Source organism: Pezoporus occidentalis, unplaced genomic scaffold, assembly GCF_034315485.1.
Source record: "Pezoporus occidentalis ecotype Australia unplaced genomic scaffold, CSIRO_AGI_Poc_V1 ctg231, whole genome shotgun sequence".
Lineage (NCBI taxonomy): Eukaryota > Metazoa > Chordata > Aves > Psittaciformes > Psittacidae > Pezoporus > Pezoporus occidentalis.
The window spans coordinates 139334-154509 of NW_026914191.1; the positions used below are offsets into that span (position 1 = coordinate 139334).

The following is a 15176-nucleotide window of genomic DNA, read 5'->3' on the forward strand; positions in this document are numbered from 1 at the left end:
AGTCTTTCTTAAGCATAGGCAAAAAAACCAAAGCCAAACCCAAAACCCAAGTAATCAGCAAAGGAAGAATGGTGAGAGACCATGGTCCTCTCTAGGAAAGGCTCTTGGCTGCCTGTGTCACTTGCTAGGTCACCACAGTAAATCTTACCTTCTCTCTGCCTGCCAACCAAGACAACAGCCTAGGTATTTGACATCACAGAGAGATGGAATTTTCCAAAGCTCAAAATTTAATGGGTTGTTGCAAAACAAAAACCGTTTCTGACCTCTTGGTGAAGAACGGGGAGCTAATGCTTTCTATCAGCAGAGAGCTGTTAACGCATTGAAGAGATGACGCTGATTCCTTGATGGCGGTGCAAATGAATTAGAATGAGGGAAGGAAAATTGTCATCTTGTACTGAACACCTCATAATTTTGCTGTCAGTTGAAGAGCTAACATTACTGCCAGCAGCAGATAATACACAGTGAAAGGAACCAAAAGCATCAAGTTGCAGGGAAAAAGATGAGCACATGTGCAGTGAGGCAGGGGAGGAAGAAAGGGTAATAAAACCCTGTTCTGAATAGTAAATTAACCACTTAGGGGCAGACTGAAGACTGCTAAATCCTGCTGGGTCCTTTCTGTTGAAATGAAGATGAAAAAATTAAATACAAACTCATCTCTGACCCTGCTTTGTTTTATTGCACATAATCATACTAAACTGATGTATTTGTGCTCTGAGAAATTATGTTACAGAAAATTGCAATCAAGGTTGACAACTGGGGAAAATGCTTCCAAAAATCTCCAATCAAATCCATGAGTAGATTCTGAGTCCACTGGGGCCGTAAGCATTTCATAACTGTTTTCAGAGACCATTTGAGCACCTGAACTTGATGAGAGTAGACGCTCATATGCTGAAAGCAAACTTCAGGCTGATTGTGAAATATGCTGTTCTTGCTATGCTAGTTTATTATGCAAATCATCCAGAGGGGGAACAGAAATAACGCCGTTTGACCTATATCGCTGACTGAAAAGTGTAGCTTGCAAATTGTGAATGTTACAGCCAGCCATACAGTTCCCTATTTGCCATCTTTATGTCCCAGCCTAAATAAGGTGGTCTTATTTCTGCTCCCTTGGCTGGGAGGCATCTGTAACTGAGATCAAAATGTGAACTGGAGATTAGAAACTACAAATAGTTATTCATAAACTTGTGCTTTGCAGATCACTGATTATTTTCTGGAGAAGTATGCAAGTAATTGTTTTCTAATAACAAATACATTCCGTAAGTGTCTGATCTTTTCAGTGGTGATTTGAGATTAGAAAAATGGAAGAGTCTAAAGCATTTACAGCAAGGTAAAAGATCAGCTGTGACTTTTCTGGAGCATCTGATTACGACCTCAACATCATGATACACTGACTTGTTTTCCACTTGGGTCTTCTCACTTGGCTTATTGTATGGCCCTGCAAAGAGTTGTAACTGCCTGGTGTTGTGGGTTAAGCCCAGCAGGCAGGCAGCTCAGCCCCACACAGCCACTTGCTCCCTCCCTCCATGGGATGGGGGAGGGAATAGGAGGAGCAAAAGTGAGAAAACCTGTGGGTTGAGATAAATACAGTTTAATAAGTAAAAAAAGGAAACAAAGCAAAACAAGTGATGCAAACCCCACAACTGCTCTGCACCAGCCAACCAACGTCCAATGCCAGCAGCAGCCCTGGCAAACTCCTCCCCCAGCACAGCTTTCATTGCTAAACATTATATGATATGGGATATCCCTTTGGCCACCGGGGTCAGCTGCCCCAGGTCTGTCCCCTCCAAACTTCTTGCCTACCCCCAGCTCACATGCTGGTGGGGCAGCAGGAGAAGGTCTTGACACTGCTCACAACAGCTAACACATCCCCATCTTATTATCAATCTGGTTTTCATTAAACCTCAAAACACAGCACCATAGGGCTGCTGCAAAGAAAATGAACTCTCCCAGCCAAAACCAGTATGCCCAGCCAAATGACTATGAAATGTGGCAATGGTGTGAGCAGAAACATCTTCGGCTGTTTTTGCTGATGGCATGCCATGGAACTGCGCAGGCTCTCTTTCTGCGACCTCCTCATATTTGTGGTTTATCTCAGGAATTTTACAAGTGTTTTTCCTTCTGCTGTTCTCAAAGTGCTCCTTTGGCACTGCTGGCTTGAGGTCATTGCTTCTGCAGCAAAACAGCCAATGATTTCACTGTGTTGGAGAAGTCCTCTGAGCACCCTTCACCATGCAGGGAGGAGAGACAGAGTGTGCTTAGTCTAAGTCTATACACACAAATAATCTGTGCCAGGAACCATACTCAGCCCCTGGAAAGCAAATGTCTGCACTAAATAGCTGTTCTCTGGTTTGAGCCTGCCAAGTGCCACCTGGCAAACAACCCTCCATCACTGCACAGTGACTAAGGTGCTCCATGTACTCTTTGAAGGCTAAGGGAGTCATTAGCATAGATACAAGCCACCCCATGATCACTATGCTCAGCACCCAGCAGTGTCATTAGGCCATTCAATTTACTCACAGAAACACAGCCTTCCTCTTCGCACAAGTAGTGTGGAAGTGTTTCTCCTGCCTTTATAAAGCTACTGATGTGAATTTTACCTCTCCTTTGCTGGGGAGCAGAACACCTAACTGGAGTGGAAAGTGAGGCTGGTTGGTTGTTGTTGGGCTTCCTTGCAGTACCCTGAGGGCCACAGTAAATGCCAAGAACTGTTTCTTGCCTCTTCAGCAAACCAGAACCTCCCACTACTTTTAGTTCAGTGGTGCCATTTGCTCCTGAATACCAGCCAGCTTCAGAATTAGAAGTAGGGCTTGGAATTAATAATTAAAGACACTATTTTTCAGTAAGACTGAGTAAACGGCCATACATGGAGCAAAGTACTCAGAGGAACGTATGTGTGTACACTGATGAAAGGAGGTTGTGCATGTTGGTGATAATCCGATTGCACAGGATTATATTTTTTTTTCAGATCTGGAAAATGATGATTTGAACCCAAAAGGCAGCATTTTTTTTAATAATTTTCTCCAAATCACTGTTGACATGTATGCGTCCAGAACAACTGGTGTGACCTCAGCTTTGCTGTGTTACTCAACTCTTATGTTAACATCCTGTTATGGCCAGCCCAGGAAATGGCAATCTCATTTTGCCAGTAAATTCCTATTACATTGCAATATCACATCTGATGCTGTTTTATATTAGGGACATGCAGCTAGGATGTTCCTGCTCTTTGCTCACATTGATTTCCCTGCTTGCTAACTCCTCTATATGTTATTCATAAAACTTTCATAAGTTGTCCAGAGACACTGGCTTCTGCAGAGGAAATAGCCCGTGCAGAGGGAGCAGAAGTACCATACAAAATACTGTCATAGCCCATATCAGAGTTCAGATATCCTCTGTGAAGGAGACCTCTGCATGTTCTAGCCACATCCCCACCTTTTCCTAAAGGTGGCTGAAATTCAAAAGGTTGGTACCTCAGTGTAGCTAGAAAGCTTTTTGGCATTTAAAATTCACCTGTAATTGCTGCCACTCTTCTCTTCAGGTTCAACTTTTTCTGGTCCCAAGGCAGTAAAGTCCAAGAAAACTTTTCCTCTACACTGCCTACCCTCTCTTCCCTGTCTCTCGGGCTATCACACTGTGAGCTGAAGGGTTATGTGTCTGCCCGTTTAGGATTAGCACCCCTTCTTAAAGGTTCTTGTTGACGCACCAAATGGTCAATGACCTCTCCAGAATGTGCTGCTTCTAAGAAAGCTTTTTGAGATCTGAATAACACATTTTTTTGCAGTAGAGGTTGTTAGGTTGAATGAAGGGTATTGGTATTGATAGAAGGGCTGTTAGTAGCTTCTGCAGGGAAAGAAGTAAGAAGAGTAAAGGCTGAGAGAGAAGCTCAGGCTTTTAAAAAGTAAAGAGATAATCATTTTATATTTGAAATTTAGGTAAGAACTACTCCAGATTTATTTTTATACAGGTTCACTTCATCCGCTTCACTGCAACAAAGAAAATCTTCCTCAGTTATCTCAGACAGTTCAAATAATGTCCATGGAGCATGTTTTACCACCTCAATTCCAAGGGATAGTTAATGTCATGGAACTAATAGAAACCCAATCAGGGCATGTTATTTGATTAAATTGGAATCAATGGTAAGAAAAAGAGGGTTGCTGAGATATTTGACATGATAAAAGTCTCTAGTAGAGGAGAAATGTGATTTCATAGACCCTAAAAATAGTTGCCCTGGGTTCAGCAGTAGCAGTCATTTTTCTCCTTCTTAGTAGCCAGTGCAGTGCTGTGGTTTTGACTTTCAGCCTGGGAACAGTGCTGATAACACCGATGTTTTTAGTTGTTGCTAAGTCATGTTTAGTCTGACCAAGGACTTTGTGAGTCTCATGCTCTGCCAGGGAGGAGGGGAAGCCGGGAGGAAGTAGAGACAGGACACCTGACCCAAACTAGCCAAAGAGGTATTCCATACCACAGCACGTCATGCCCAGGATGTAAAACTGGAGGCTGTTACCCAGAAGGGCGAGATCACTGCTCGGTTGGGCTGGGTATCGGTCGGCGGGTGGTGAGCGGTTGTATTCTCTTCCCTTGTTATTTCCCTTATCATTATTGTTATTGATGGTAGCAGTAGTGATTTGTGTTATACCTTAGTTACTGGACTGTTCTTATCTCAACCTGTGGGAGTTACATTCTTTTGATTCTCCTCCCCATCCCTCCAGGAGCAGGAGGAGGAAGGGGGGTGGGGAGTGAGCAAGCGGACTGCATGGTTCTGATTTACCAGCTGAGCTAAAAGCACAACAATAGTGTAGCTTGATTTAGTAAAAGGTGAGCTGAAGACTTGCAACACTCTCATACCTGTTTTTAAATGCTTTAGAATGTTGCATTTCCACTCAGTATCTTGCTAAGTGTATGCAGGCTGTTGCTAGTAATGCCTGGTACAGAACAGAGAAAAACAGGATGCCAGTTAGGCTGTGTGTCTAGGAATTGTCTGCTTTTGCTTGCTAGTTCCACATCTGAAGTCATAAAAGTTGTAACAATGTCTAGCTAAATGTGATGGGATATGCTAATTTGATGTGAATGCTAAGGAGCAGAAGCAGATGAACTCTTAGGCAACAATGATCCTGGTTTTATGTAAATATGCCTGCTAAAAATAAATGAAGAAAGAGGAATATGGAAATAGATGATATAATAATCATAGAATCATAGCATTATTTAGGTTGGAAAAGACCTGTAAGATCATTGAGTCCAACTGTTAACCCAAACCTGACAAGTTCACCACTAAACCATGCCCCTAAGCACCGCATCTGCACACTGAATACCTCCAGGTACTTCCCTGGGCAGCCTGTTCCAAGGCTTGACAATCCTTTTGTCAATGAAAATTGGGAAAATAAAACTCCTCAATACCAATGTAGCATTAAGAAGCAGGCACTTCTTTATTGCAGCACTGGGTGCTAGGTGGAATTTCCACAAATCAAGCACACCTCATGTTGATTTCATCCTTATATTTATATACAAAAATTACAAGGTAGTACACTCCCAGTTACAATGATTGATTAGTGATTTGCATACAATTATAATACCTGCTGTGTCATTCTCTTCTGTTACTATGCTTGCACAGAGTAAGGGTCTTCACCTGGGCAAGGGTGTTCTTGATCTGTGGGTGTTTCTTCTAGTATTATAACAAAGGCAATTTACTTTAGGACACCTTAAAAGTAAGCTTTGTTGCCAAGTTGACTGGCTAGATTTCTACCTTGCAGGTTGTCAAATAACTCATCCTATATACAACAGACCCTACGTGCTCTGGTTATGGTCCAGAGAACAAGGACTACGGCTAACATGTCAGAGAACAGGGACTTCAAGCAACACAGCATCAGATTTCAAGTAACACAGCAAACCATGCTAACATAAAGGTTCTCAAATCAAGATGTTCCTATAGGCAACTGTTTCACAAACAGAAAATATAAAAAGATTCAGTAAACTTAAGACAATCTGCAACACTTTCAGTCAAGTATTTTTTCCTAATACCCAATCTAAGCTCCTTGGGTGCTACCTGAGGCCATTTCCTCTTGCGCTATCACTTTGTTACTTGAGAGAAGGGACCAACACCCACCTCACTACAACCTCCTTTCAGGTAGCTGTAGAGAGCTCAAGACTGAAATCAGACTCCACCATCCACTGTCTCAAAGATTGGTGTGAGAAGCTGAGGCCCACTATCTTGAAGGTGGGTGTGAGAGCTGAAATAGGACTCCACTGTCCACTGCCTGAGAGATGAGTGGGAGGAGCTCAGATAAGATTACATTATCTCAAGGGCTGGTGTGAGGAATTGCTGTCCATTATCTCAATGACAGAGTGCAGCTGAAGATGCAAACTGGATGCAGGTCATCCACCAGGAATGTGAAATACCTTAACAACAGAGGTACATCACCCAACACATAACAAAAGGGGAAAAAGGTAATTGCCCTTGTGGCCACCCACCTCCAGTGAGGACTACAGACCCTGGGGGAGGACACCAACCACTGAAGAAGATCATGGACCCTCGGGTCACTGCTGGATCCACGGTGGTTGAAGATGACCAGCTACCTTGCCTATGCTGCATGCACTGGTGTAGATGCACCTCAGTTGGGCTATGGCTCCTGCCACCTTTCTGGGGGGACAACTCCTCATTCCAGGTTCTTCCATGGTTTCTAATACATCCATAACACTTGTGACTTTGCTGCCACATAGATCTCCATCCCTGACTATGTGTGGCAGATCTCATTAGCACACCATCCATCAAACATTGGTGTGCCACCCCAAGGCTTATCTCTAGTGAGCCTGTTTTTATCCCTTGCCTCTTTCAAATACAGTAGAGTAACCTGAATTATTCTGAATAGATTTCCCTTATTAAGACAGGTCAGCTGCTCTTTGTAATTACCTTCTTAACACTACTGTCAACCTGTATGCCTTATCAAAACATGCATCTTTGCTGCTGCATTTATATTCACCCTATTTAAAATCAAGACAAAATACTTGTGTGTGTGTGTGTGCGTGTGTGTGTGTGTGTGTGTGTGTGTGCATGCAGGGTACTGAAATAATCCTAAGTGCATACGTCAAGCCAGAGGAGCTGGTCTGAAAAGACTCAGTCACAGATTACAACAGGAGACTACTTATAAGTGTGTCATTTCCTTTGCCAAACTAGCAATTGATGGAGGACACACATTCTTCCCTATCAATTTTGTCTCAGCTGGTGAATTCCAAAGCTGGCATCCAGTCATTCAGCAATATAAGACATATTTATTATTGTGCAATTAGCTACCTACTTGTTTTCTGCTCTTTTTATAATTAATGCTTCATGTCAAAGCATCCCTGACTCCTGGAACATCTACAGGTTTCTGAATATATGTGATCAATGAGGGGTCTAAATACCACATTTAATGGCATCACCACACATAGACAATGAACACAAAGATATTAACTGGGTAAAAATTATTAAAAAAGCCCCATCAAAAGCCCAAATAAACCCTCCAAAAAAAACCAAAACAAAACCAAACACAAAAAACTGGATAGAGCCCAAAACTGCAAGTGCTATAAATTATTTTTAGGCTGAGTGGAAATAAAGCTGGCATAGATGGGCAGACTTCATGAACTTCTGAGCTCAGGCATAATTGGAAGTATGTATCTTAATTGTGCTTCACATACATCCATAGAGTGGTAGATTAGCTGCCTCTCGGTTTTTAAAATGCTTGTAATAATTGCAGTGATTGAAAAGAAACACTTCCTTAAATGATACTGCTTGTGGATACGCTTGACTGGCTACCACTGTGGGACATGAGACAGAGTGACCCCATTCTGTCTGCATTCAACTAGGGCAGTAAACAGTATCTATGGGGCAGCAAAGGCATAGCTGAGGAAGAATTCATGCCTTTGAATTCGTGCTTAGAAACGTGACTGGCAAGGCTTGGTGATTTATCTCTAATCTCTAAAGCTGTCTTTTATGAGACGTTCTCAGCTTTTGCTGCATACTTCAAGACAGCTTTGCAAATCAGACTGGATCATGTTGTTCCTCCCACCAGGATGCTGTTTTGCAGCAGGATGACTCCAAGGCCTGACTTGAATATTGGTCTGACGCCTGCTGTTGGCAACCGAAATCTTTCCACTGGCTTCAGCAGGAGCAAGGTCATGCAATTGACCACATCATAACATTGATATCATACCATTGCTTCTCAGGAAAAGAGACAGATTCTTCAGTGCTAAAGCCATAATCTAAGTGGCAGAGGAGTTGGCAGGGAGGATGTGCAGCAGTTGAGATTATGAATACCCTACCTTACCACAGTGTGAATGGCTTGGCACCAACTCTTATTGACACCTGCCTTATCTGCAGGAGGAGAGAGGATTTAGGCTAAGAAGAAGGACAAGGGCAACTGACTGGCTGCAAAACAGGAATACGTTACACCATATGTCATAGAGTCATAGAATCATAGAACAGTTAGGGTTGGAAAGGACCATAAGGTCAACTAGTTCCAGCCTCCCTGCAATGGGCAGGGACACCACACACTAAGCCATGTCACCCAAGACTCCATCCAACCTGGTCTTGTAAATACAGGGTGTGAGGTGCTACGATAATACAGACCTCTGAGGAGTGGAGTCACAAGTCCCTTAAAAGTTACTTCATGTAATTAATGGCTAATGTGATGCATGAAGGCTGCAGTTTTGAGGACATCCCCCCCCCACCCCATCACTTTCTGTCACACATGCCTTCCTGATCCATGTCTTCTGAAGCTCCTAGTTCCCCCCTGCTCTGTTACTGTCAGTTAAATATAAGCTGTGGATGCTGCAACATTCCCTGTAGCCATTTAACACACAATCCAGCCCACTACTCTCATCAGCATTTCTGTCATGCCAGAAACTACAACAACTTGAGCTGCCTTCAGAGAAAAAATATCTCCAATGAAAACCACACAGATTCCATTCCTGTGGCAGGCAAATCAGTTCCCCTTTGAATAACTTTAAAAATGACTTCTGCTCTGGCAGAAGAACATGTAGCATCTTTTCATTCTCCGCAGGCCTGCTGCACGTGTGATATGCAATGCTGCACTACTCCTGGAGCATAAACCTAGCTAAGGCACTGAAGTGGAGATCATTTGTAGCAATGCAGGTAATGTGAGGTTAGGAGGCCCTGCTAACATAGCATGGACTGCTCAGGGGCAGCTCAGGGCATGAGCTGCACCTGAGAGTTACAGGAATGCTGCTGAGCTCAAGCAGGAAACCCAGTCATCCCAGTTTAAATTGGTCACATTTGTCGGTTGGCAAGGAGGGATAAAAGACAATTCAATTACTGAAATGACAAAAATCCCCTTTCTGACCCACTTCACCTATTCAGGTTACAACACAGTACCACAATTTCTCACCCCCGGCACAACATGCAAAGTAGTAAACAGCAGTGAGTGAGCATGGATGGCTTGATGTAGGGGGCTAAACTTCTTCCAAGTGTCTTTGCTGTATCCCTGCTGAACTGACTAGGGGAGAGTAAGGGTCAACAGGAGAGGACAAAAATCATATTTCCTCACAAAGCCAGCAAACTCTGTGGTGCTCCTTTGCCTTTAAAGTGTGGAGGAGAGGCTCTGTTGTTCAGAAGGTTCTGGGAGTTGATTGTTTGGGATCCCTGGGAAGGAGGCCCAGTCTTCTCTGTGCTGGGAGGTGGATTCCTGGGACTGGAAACCCCCCTTTTTTCCCAGGCTTGACTGACATGATAGCTCCAATCCACAGGCACAACTGCAGTTGGAGGAGCAGGAAGCAGCAGCCTGCCTGGCCAAGCATGTTTTGCCTCCTGTCCAGGGAACAAAGAATGGGAAACCATGCATTTTGCTGACTGAACCTGGCCTTGGGAGCACTAATCCACCTGAGTTTAGCCTGTACCTCCCCTCCCTTGAAAAAGGTCCAGCCTCCCAGGCACCAAAGTGGGGATTATACAGTAGCCTTGGCACTGCTACTTCATTAGTCTATAGCGCTGGTGACAAAAACCCAAAACAAAAAAGCCCTGCTTGCTGCCAGTATTCTTTTTTCTTCTCTTCCTTTACACATCCTGGACTGGCTGTACTGGCTGTCCTGGCCAGCTCATGTGGTAGAGATCTGGGAGGGAGGAGGTGCTAGCTGTATCCCGGCAGAATGATGCAGGCAGGCAGGCCTGGAAGGAACACATCATTTTTGGAGCTAATGCATGCTGAGAGGCCTGTGGGTGTCTGGTCACAGCCAAGGAAGCAAGGTCCGTGCTTCAAATACTGTTTCAGACAGAAAAGAGGCGGTGGTTTACTGCAGAATGAGAAACTGTCATGCTTCATGTATAGAAGAAGCATGTCAGTCATAGATCCATAAATATACATTTTTTGCAGTGCAAGTGAATGGTGATTGAAGAGAAAATATCTTCATGGAAGTTTTAGCTGAACACAGGCATTAGACTCAATATGGAAATAACTCCATGAAATAACATGGCCTCTCTTATGCACACTTTATGATCTGATTTTTCCCTGTTGATAGGAGGAAAGGTATGAACTTCTCAATTCTTTTTTTGTTCCCTGCTGAAAGATGCTCATGTTCCTTGGCAGAATTAAGCTAGTGTGTATACAGCAAGCAAGAAACACAGTTTTCTGTTGAGCTGTGAGGAAAGACTGGCAGCAAGGGAAGGAAGAGGCCAGCAGGTATTCTGCATACATTGGAAAAGTATTCAGATACAGTGAGGAAAAGAGTGCTAGGGACTGTCAATGGACAAGGAATACAGTGCATTCTCTCTATATATATACATATCCAGGCAAGATCTGATTGACATTGTTATTAAAAGCACTCAGCTTCTTTACTATATTCTTTTACTAGTATGTTCACTTCTTGTTTATTTTCTTTAAAGGATGTCCTTATTTGTTGCATGTAACCAACAAACTGGAGAGCAAATTGTAGCCATTTCTGTAGTGATTGCACCTGCATTGGTAAAATCATGTCTGACATTATTCAGAGATCTGGTTGGTGCCACAGGGAATCATCATGAAATTGTTTGACAACTCATATTGATTTCAAACTGCTAGTCATGTTTCTTCCTAAGATCACCATATGCAGTAGTCCCTGAGACAGAGAGTGCTGCTGTGTGGTATTGTAACAGCAAAATAACTCTTCTTGGGTTTATGTCCCTGCTCTCACTGAATGCATTCAGATTCCTTAATTAGGCATAAATGACTCGGATCTCCCAGATCCGTCACTCACTTTCAGAGTGCTCAAAATACGAGGTTTATACAGGAATCCACCCCTTTAGGATGGAGAGCGGCCAATCACAGTCCTGCTGCAGTGAAAATGATCCTTCCATCGAAACCAGGCATAGCTGCCAGAAGGCAAAGGATTCCCAGAGCTGCCGAGCCTCTTCCCTCGCTCTCATCCAATAAGCTGCTTTCTGTCCTCGTTTTTAGAGGTGCAGTTAGGTACCTCGCATGCAGCATTTCTCTAATGTGGTTTTAAGGCACAACAATATTTTCAGCAGCAAAATGCAACAAGCAGAACACTGCAAAGCCGTGGATTTGTCTCTGGTCCTGGGAAAGAAGGCATGTTCGGTTCCCTTCGCCCCAGCCCAAGCTCAGAGACTTGACTCTCCCTGCACAAGGAGTTTCCTAAGCAATCTCCAGCGAGGGTGTTATCTCAGAACAGGGAGCTGCCGTCCCGATGGAGATAAGGGGGGGAGGGGGGGCAGGGAGAAGCAGATGCGTTCTGGATCAAAGGTTACCCCCTTCAGGGCTTGAAGTGATCCAGCCTGGGCGATCGCTTCCTCAGGCCGCGAGGACTGACTAACGACCACAGCCTCCCCCGCTTCGTGCCACGCACCCTTTTAATGGCATGAAACCAGCGAATTCCCGCGGCGCAAAGCCCTGAAGGTGAAACTGCGAAAAGCAGAGCGGAAGCTGCAGAGGGCCGGTGCCAGCACCACACACCGCGCTGACGGCCCTGGCTTGCGGCTGAAGGGCCGGGCAGCTCGAGCCGCGCCGCTCGCAGCCGCCGGCAGATGGCCCCCGCCGCCACCCTCTGGGTCAGCCGCAGCGCCGGGGGCTGATCACGCGAAGGAGGGGCCGGCTCCGCCGCGCTCGATTTCCCAGCTCGGTGCCCTCCTCCTCCTGTTCCTCCCTCTCCGCGCCGGGGCGGGCGCGATGGCTTCCTGAGGGCGATGCTCCGGGCCACCGCCTCCCGCTCCTCCTCCTCCTCCTCTGCCGCCGGGTGCTCGGTGGGAGCGGGCGGGCGGGTGGCTCCCGGTGGCTCTCGCGAGGTGAGGAGGCCGGGCCGGGGCTCGGGCGCCAGCCCTCCCGGGGCGGGGGCAGCCACCGCCTCCTCCCGCCCGCGCCTCAGCCGCCGGTGCCGGGCGGGGGGAGCCGGACAGCGCGGAGGTGCTGGCTGTGTGAGCGGGAAGGAGGGAGCGAGCGCTGCGGGGTGCGTCCTGGCTGTTCCTCCGCTGGAAATGCCCCTCCTGGCCTCGCCGGCAGCCGGGGGCGTCATGTAGCGCGGAGGGAGCCGGCTCCGCGGGGCGGGAGAAGCCCCTTCCGTCCTTCTCTCTTTCCCTCCCTCTCTGCGCTCCGCGCACACCCCGCACCACAGAGGCACCGCACGGGCGCCCCCTCCCCCGCCCGCCGGTTGATGCCCGCCTCGCCTGGTGGAGGGGCGGCACGCCGCTGAAGCAGCCCCGCCACCGGGCACCTCCGGGCGCCGGGCAGCGCCGCCATGGCCGAGGAGAGCTCCGACGTCCCCAAAGAGTTGATCGGTAAGGGACGGGGCATGGCGGCGGGGATGGGGATGCAGGGGCTCGGGGGAAGAGGGATGGAGGGCAAGTTTGGGGGCGACCCTCGGCTGCAGCGCTGGCGGTGGGGGGACCCGGTGGCCGTGGAGCCCGGGGGGAGGTCCGCGGGATATGGCTGGGGAGCCGTAGGGGTACTCCGAGGAGCCGGTGGGGGGCAGCGGGGCCGCGCCGCAGGCGCTTGGCCCCGCTGCTGCCGCTGCGTGTGGGGAGCGGAGGGCTGCGGGCCAGCGGCGGGGAGCGGGCAGGGGCCGTGCCCGTGGAGCCCGCTTCTGGAGGCGCGAGGCTCCCCTGCGGTGAGCGGTGGGTGGCAGGCGGACCCGGCCCAGCGGCTGCCCCCCGGAGGGCTCTGCCGGCGGGGCTGCGGGGTCTGCAGTGGCTGGCGGAGTGCGGGGAAGCTGCCCCGGTCCCCCGAACCTCCCGCGCCAGGACAGCAGCCCCGCCGGGGCCAGTCCTCCGAGCGCCTCGGCCTGAGGGCACGGGCTGAGGCTGCGAGCTGTACCTCTGTCCGCTGCGCCTTATTTCCCCTCGGGGCTTCGCCTTAAGACTCTTTTTCCAATGTATGTACGAAGGAGTGAGGGTATTTATAATTAAAGTTTTATGGCCACATGCATGCAACCCCCGTGTTGCACGGTGAGCGCATCATAGGGGATTGTAAGCACCTTGGAAATGCCGTCATCGCTGTTGGGGAGCTTCCGACAAGTGGATCATTAATGCTGTATGTTGGCAACCGGTGTCATAGGGAGGGAGCAAGTCTGACGCTCTAGGCCTGGTCCTCAGCCACCTCACTGAGGCTGAACTTCCTTTGGTTGGCAGTTTTGCCTGTTGAAGGAGAGATCTAAGGATATCACCAACGTTAGAATAATTTAAAGTGTTGCCTTAATGATAGATGGGAGCAGAAATTTGTCAGACAGTAAGGTACATATTGTATTGAATACAAACCTTTGAACCTCACCTAGTTCATTTACAGTGTTGCATTTCCTTCAGTTTCATCAGTCAGGGCTATAGGTGGCAACTGATTTTAGCATTTAAAAAATATTGCTAAAAATCTGATGGATGGTTGCAGCTGTCATAGGATTTTTTTCTGTATAGGCAAAACAGCTCTATTTTGCAGTGCTTTTAGTGTGCAATCCATGTGGTTTGCTTTAGTCTACAGCTTACTATCAAGAAGTGATGAGCTGGGAAGGCTGCTGGGGGTAGCTATGATCAAAAAAACCATTTCTTTTTAAAAATAGCCAGGCATGTTTGAGGTGCTAATACATGGTACTTGTTACTCACTGTGGGTCAGTGCTGTGCCCTGGTGTTGTAGGTGAGGTGTAGAGCAACGTGAGCATCTTCACGCATCTCCTTGTCTGTTGGCTTTAAGAATTACTCCTCAGTCCTGGTGCCCTGCACCCAACTTGCTTTTTCAAGGGCTCTTTTGTGACATGTGGGTCTGTTAATATAGGTTGGTTTAATTTCTAGCAGTATTTTAGTGTCTGCATGTTAAAATTGAGCCTCTTAAATAGTCTTTTTGTAGTAACCTTGTTTTGAGAACAGGATGAAAGGATGTGCCTTAACACTTAGCGATTGGAGCATGGAGATTAAACTGGGAGTAGGAGTAGATTAAACTGGGGGTGGAAGTGTTTGAGCTGTGGTTTTCATTGTGTTTTTTCCCATGTGACCTTTGTCAGGTCTCATAGGTCGCAGTCTGCAGAAAAACTCGTTGTTGGCTTACCTGAATCCACTCCTCTGAGGTGTGGATGTATGAAGTCTCCAGCATCAGAAATAGATGAATGCTTTAAAATGTTTCTATCTCTGAATCTGAAAAACAACTTTGCAAGTCCACTTGCCACCCAATGTGTAAGGAAGTGGCCTCAGTCACATGGAGAATATCTATGAAAAAACTCTGAAGAAGTTTTTTGAGCCCTTTCTGGCAGATAGAGATTTGGAGGGAGCTGGCATCCTGATGCTTTCTGGAATTTTGGGTCCCAGGCCCTTTCTCTCACTTCTGTGGCTTGTTGAAATAAGAGGCCTGGAGCTGAGGGCTTGCAGTCGCTCCCACTGCTGCTGTGTGGGACAACAAAGGGAAGAAGATGGTCTCCCCACATCGGCTCTTCAGGAGGAAGTCCCTTGCTAGATGCAGTCATTTGGAGCTGTTAGTGGGAGAGGAGAAACTGAAAGGCAGAGATAAAGTAGCAGAAACAGCACATTATCTTTCCTTCTGTGAGGAGGTAGGACTTGAAAAAAACTGAGTGGTCAGCTTGCTACTGGGTTCCTCAGCAGGAACAGAGAATCCAGAACTGGGCGTTACTCATGCGAGAAGAAGACTCAGGCAAATTGTTCCCATCGGGCTGGACTTTTCCCTGGGCTTTGGTTACCTGGCTGTTCAGGAAGCTGACTGCCTGGATCCCCC

The 15176-nt window shown here is 47.1% G+C and overlaps 1 protein-coding gene across 5 annotated transcripts in view; it reads left to right on the plus strand.

The window, feature by feature from the left end:
• The first annotated feature begins 12609 nt into the window (after positions 1–12609).
• The window catches only part of CARMIL1 (capping protein regulator and myosin 1 linker 1), a 192985-nt gene continuing 190418 nt past the window's right edge, over positions 12610–15176 (plus strand). For all 5 annotated transcript variants that reach the window (XM_062621692.1, XM_062621694.1, XM_062621693.1 and 2 more), the window contains exon 1: positions 12610–12748. In XM_062621692.1, the coding sequence (XP_062477676.1) occupies positions 12709–12748 (40 nt within the window). In that variant the 5' untranslated portion in view covers positions 12610–12708. The remainder of the gene's footprint in view (positions 12749–15176) is intronic.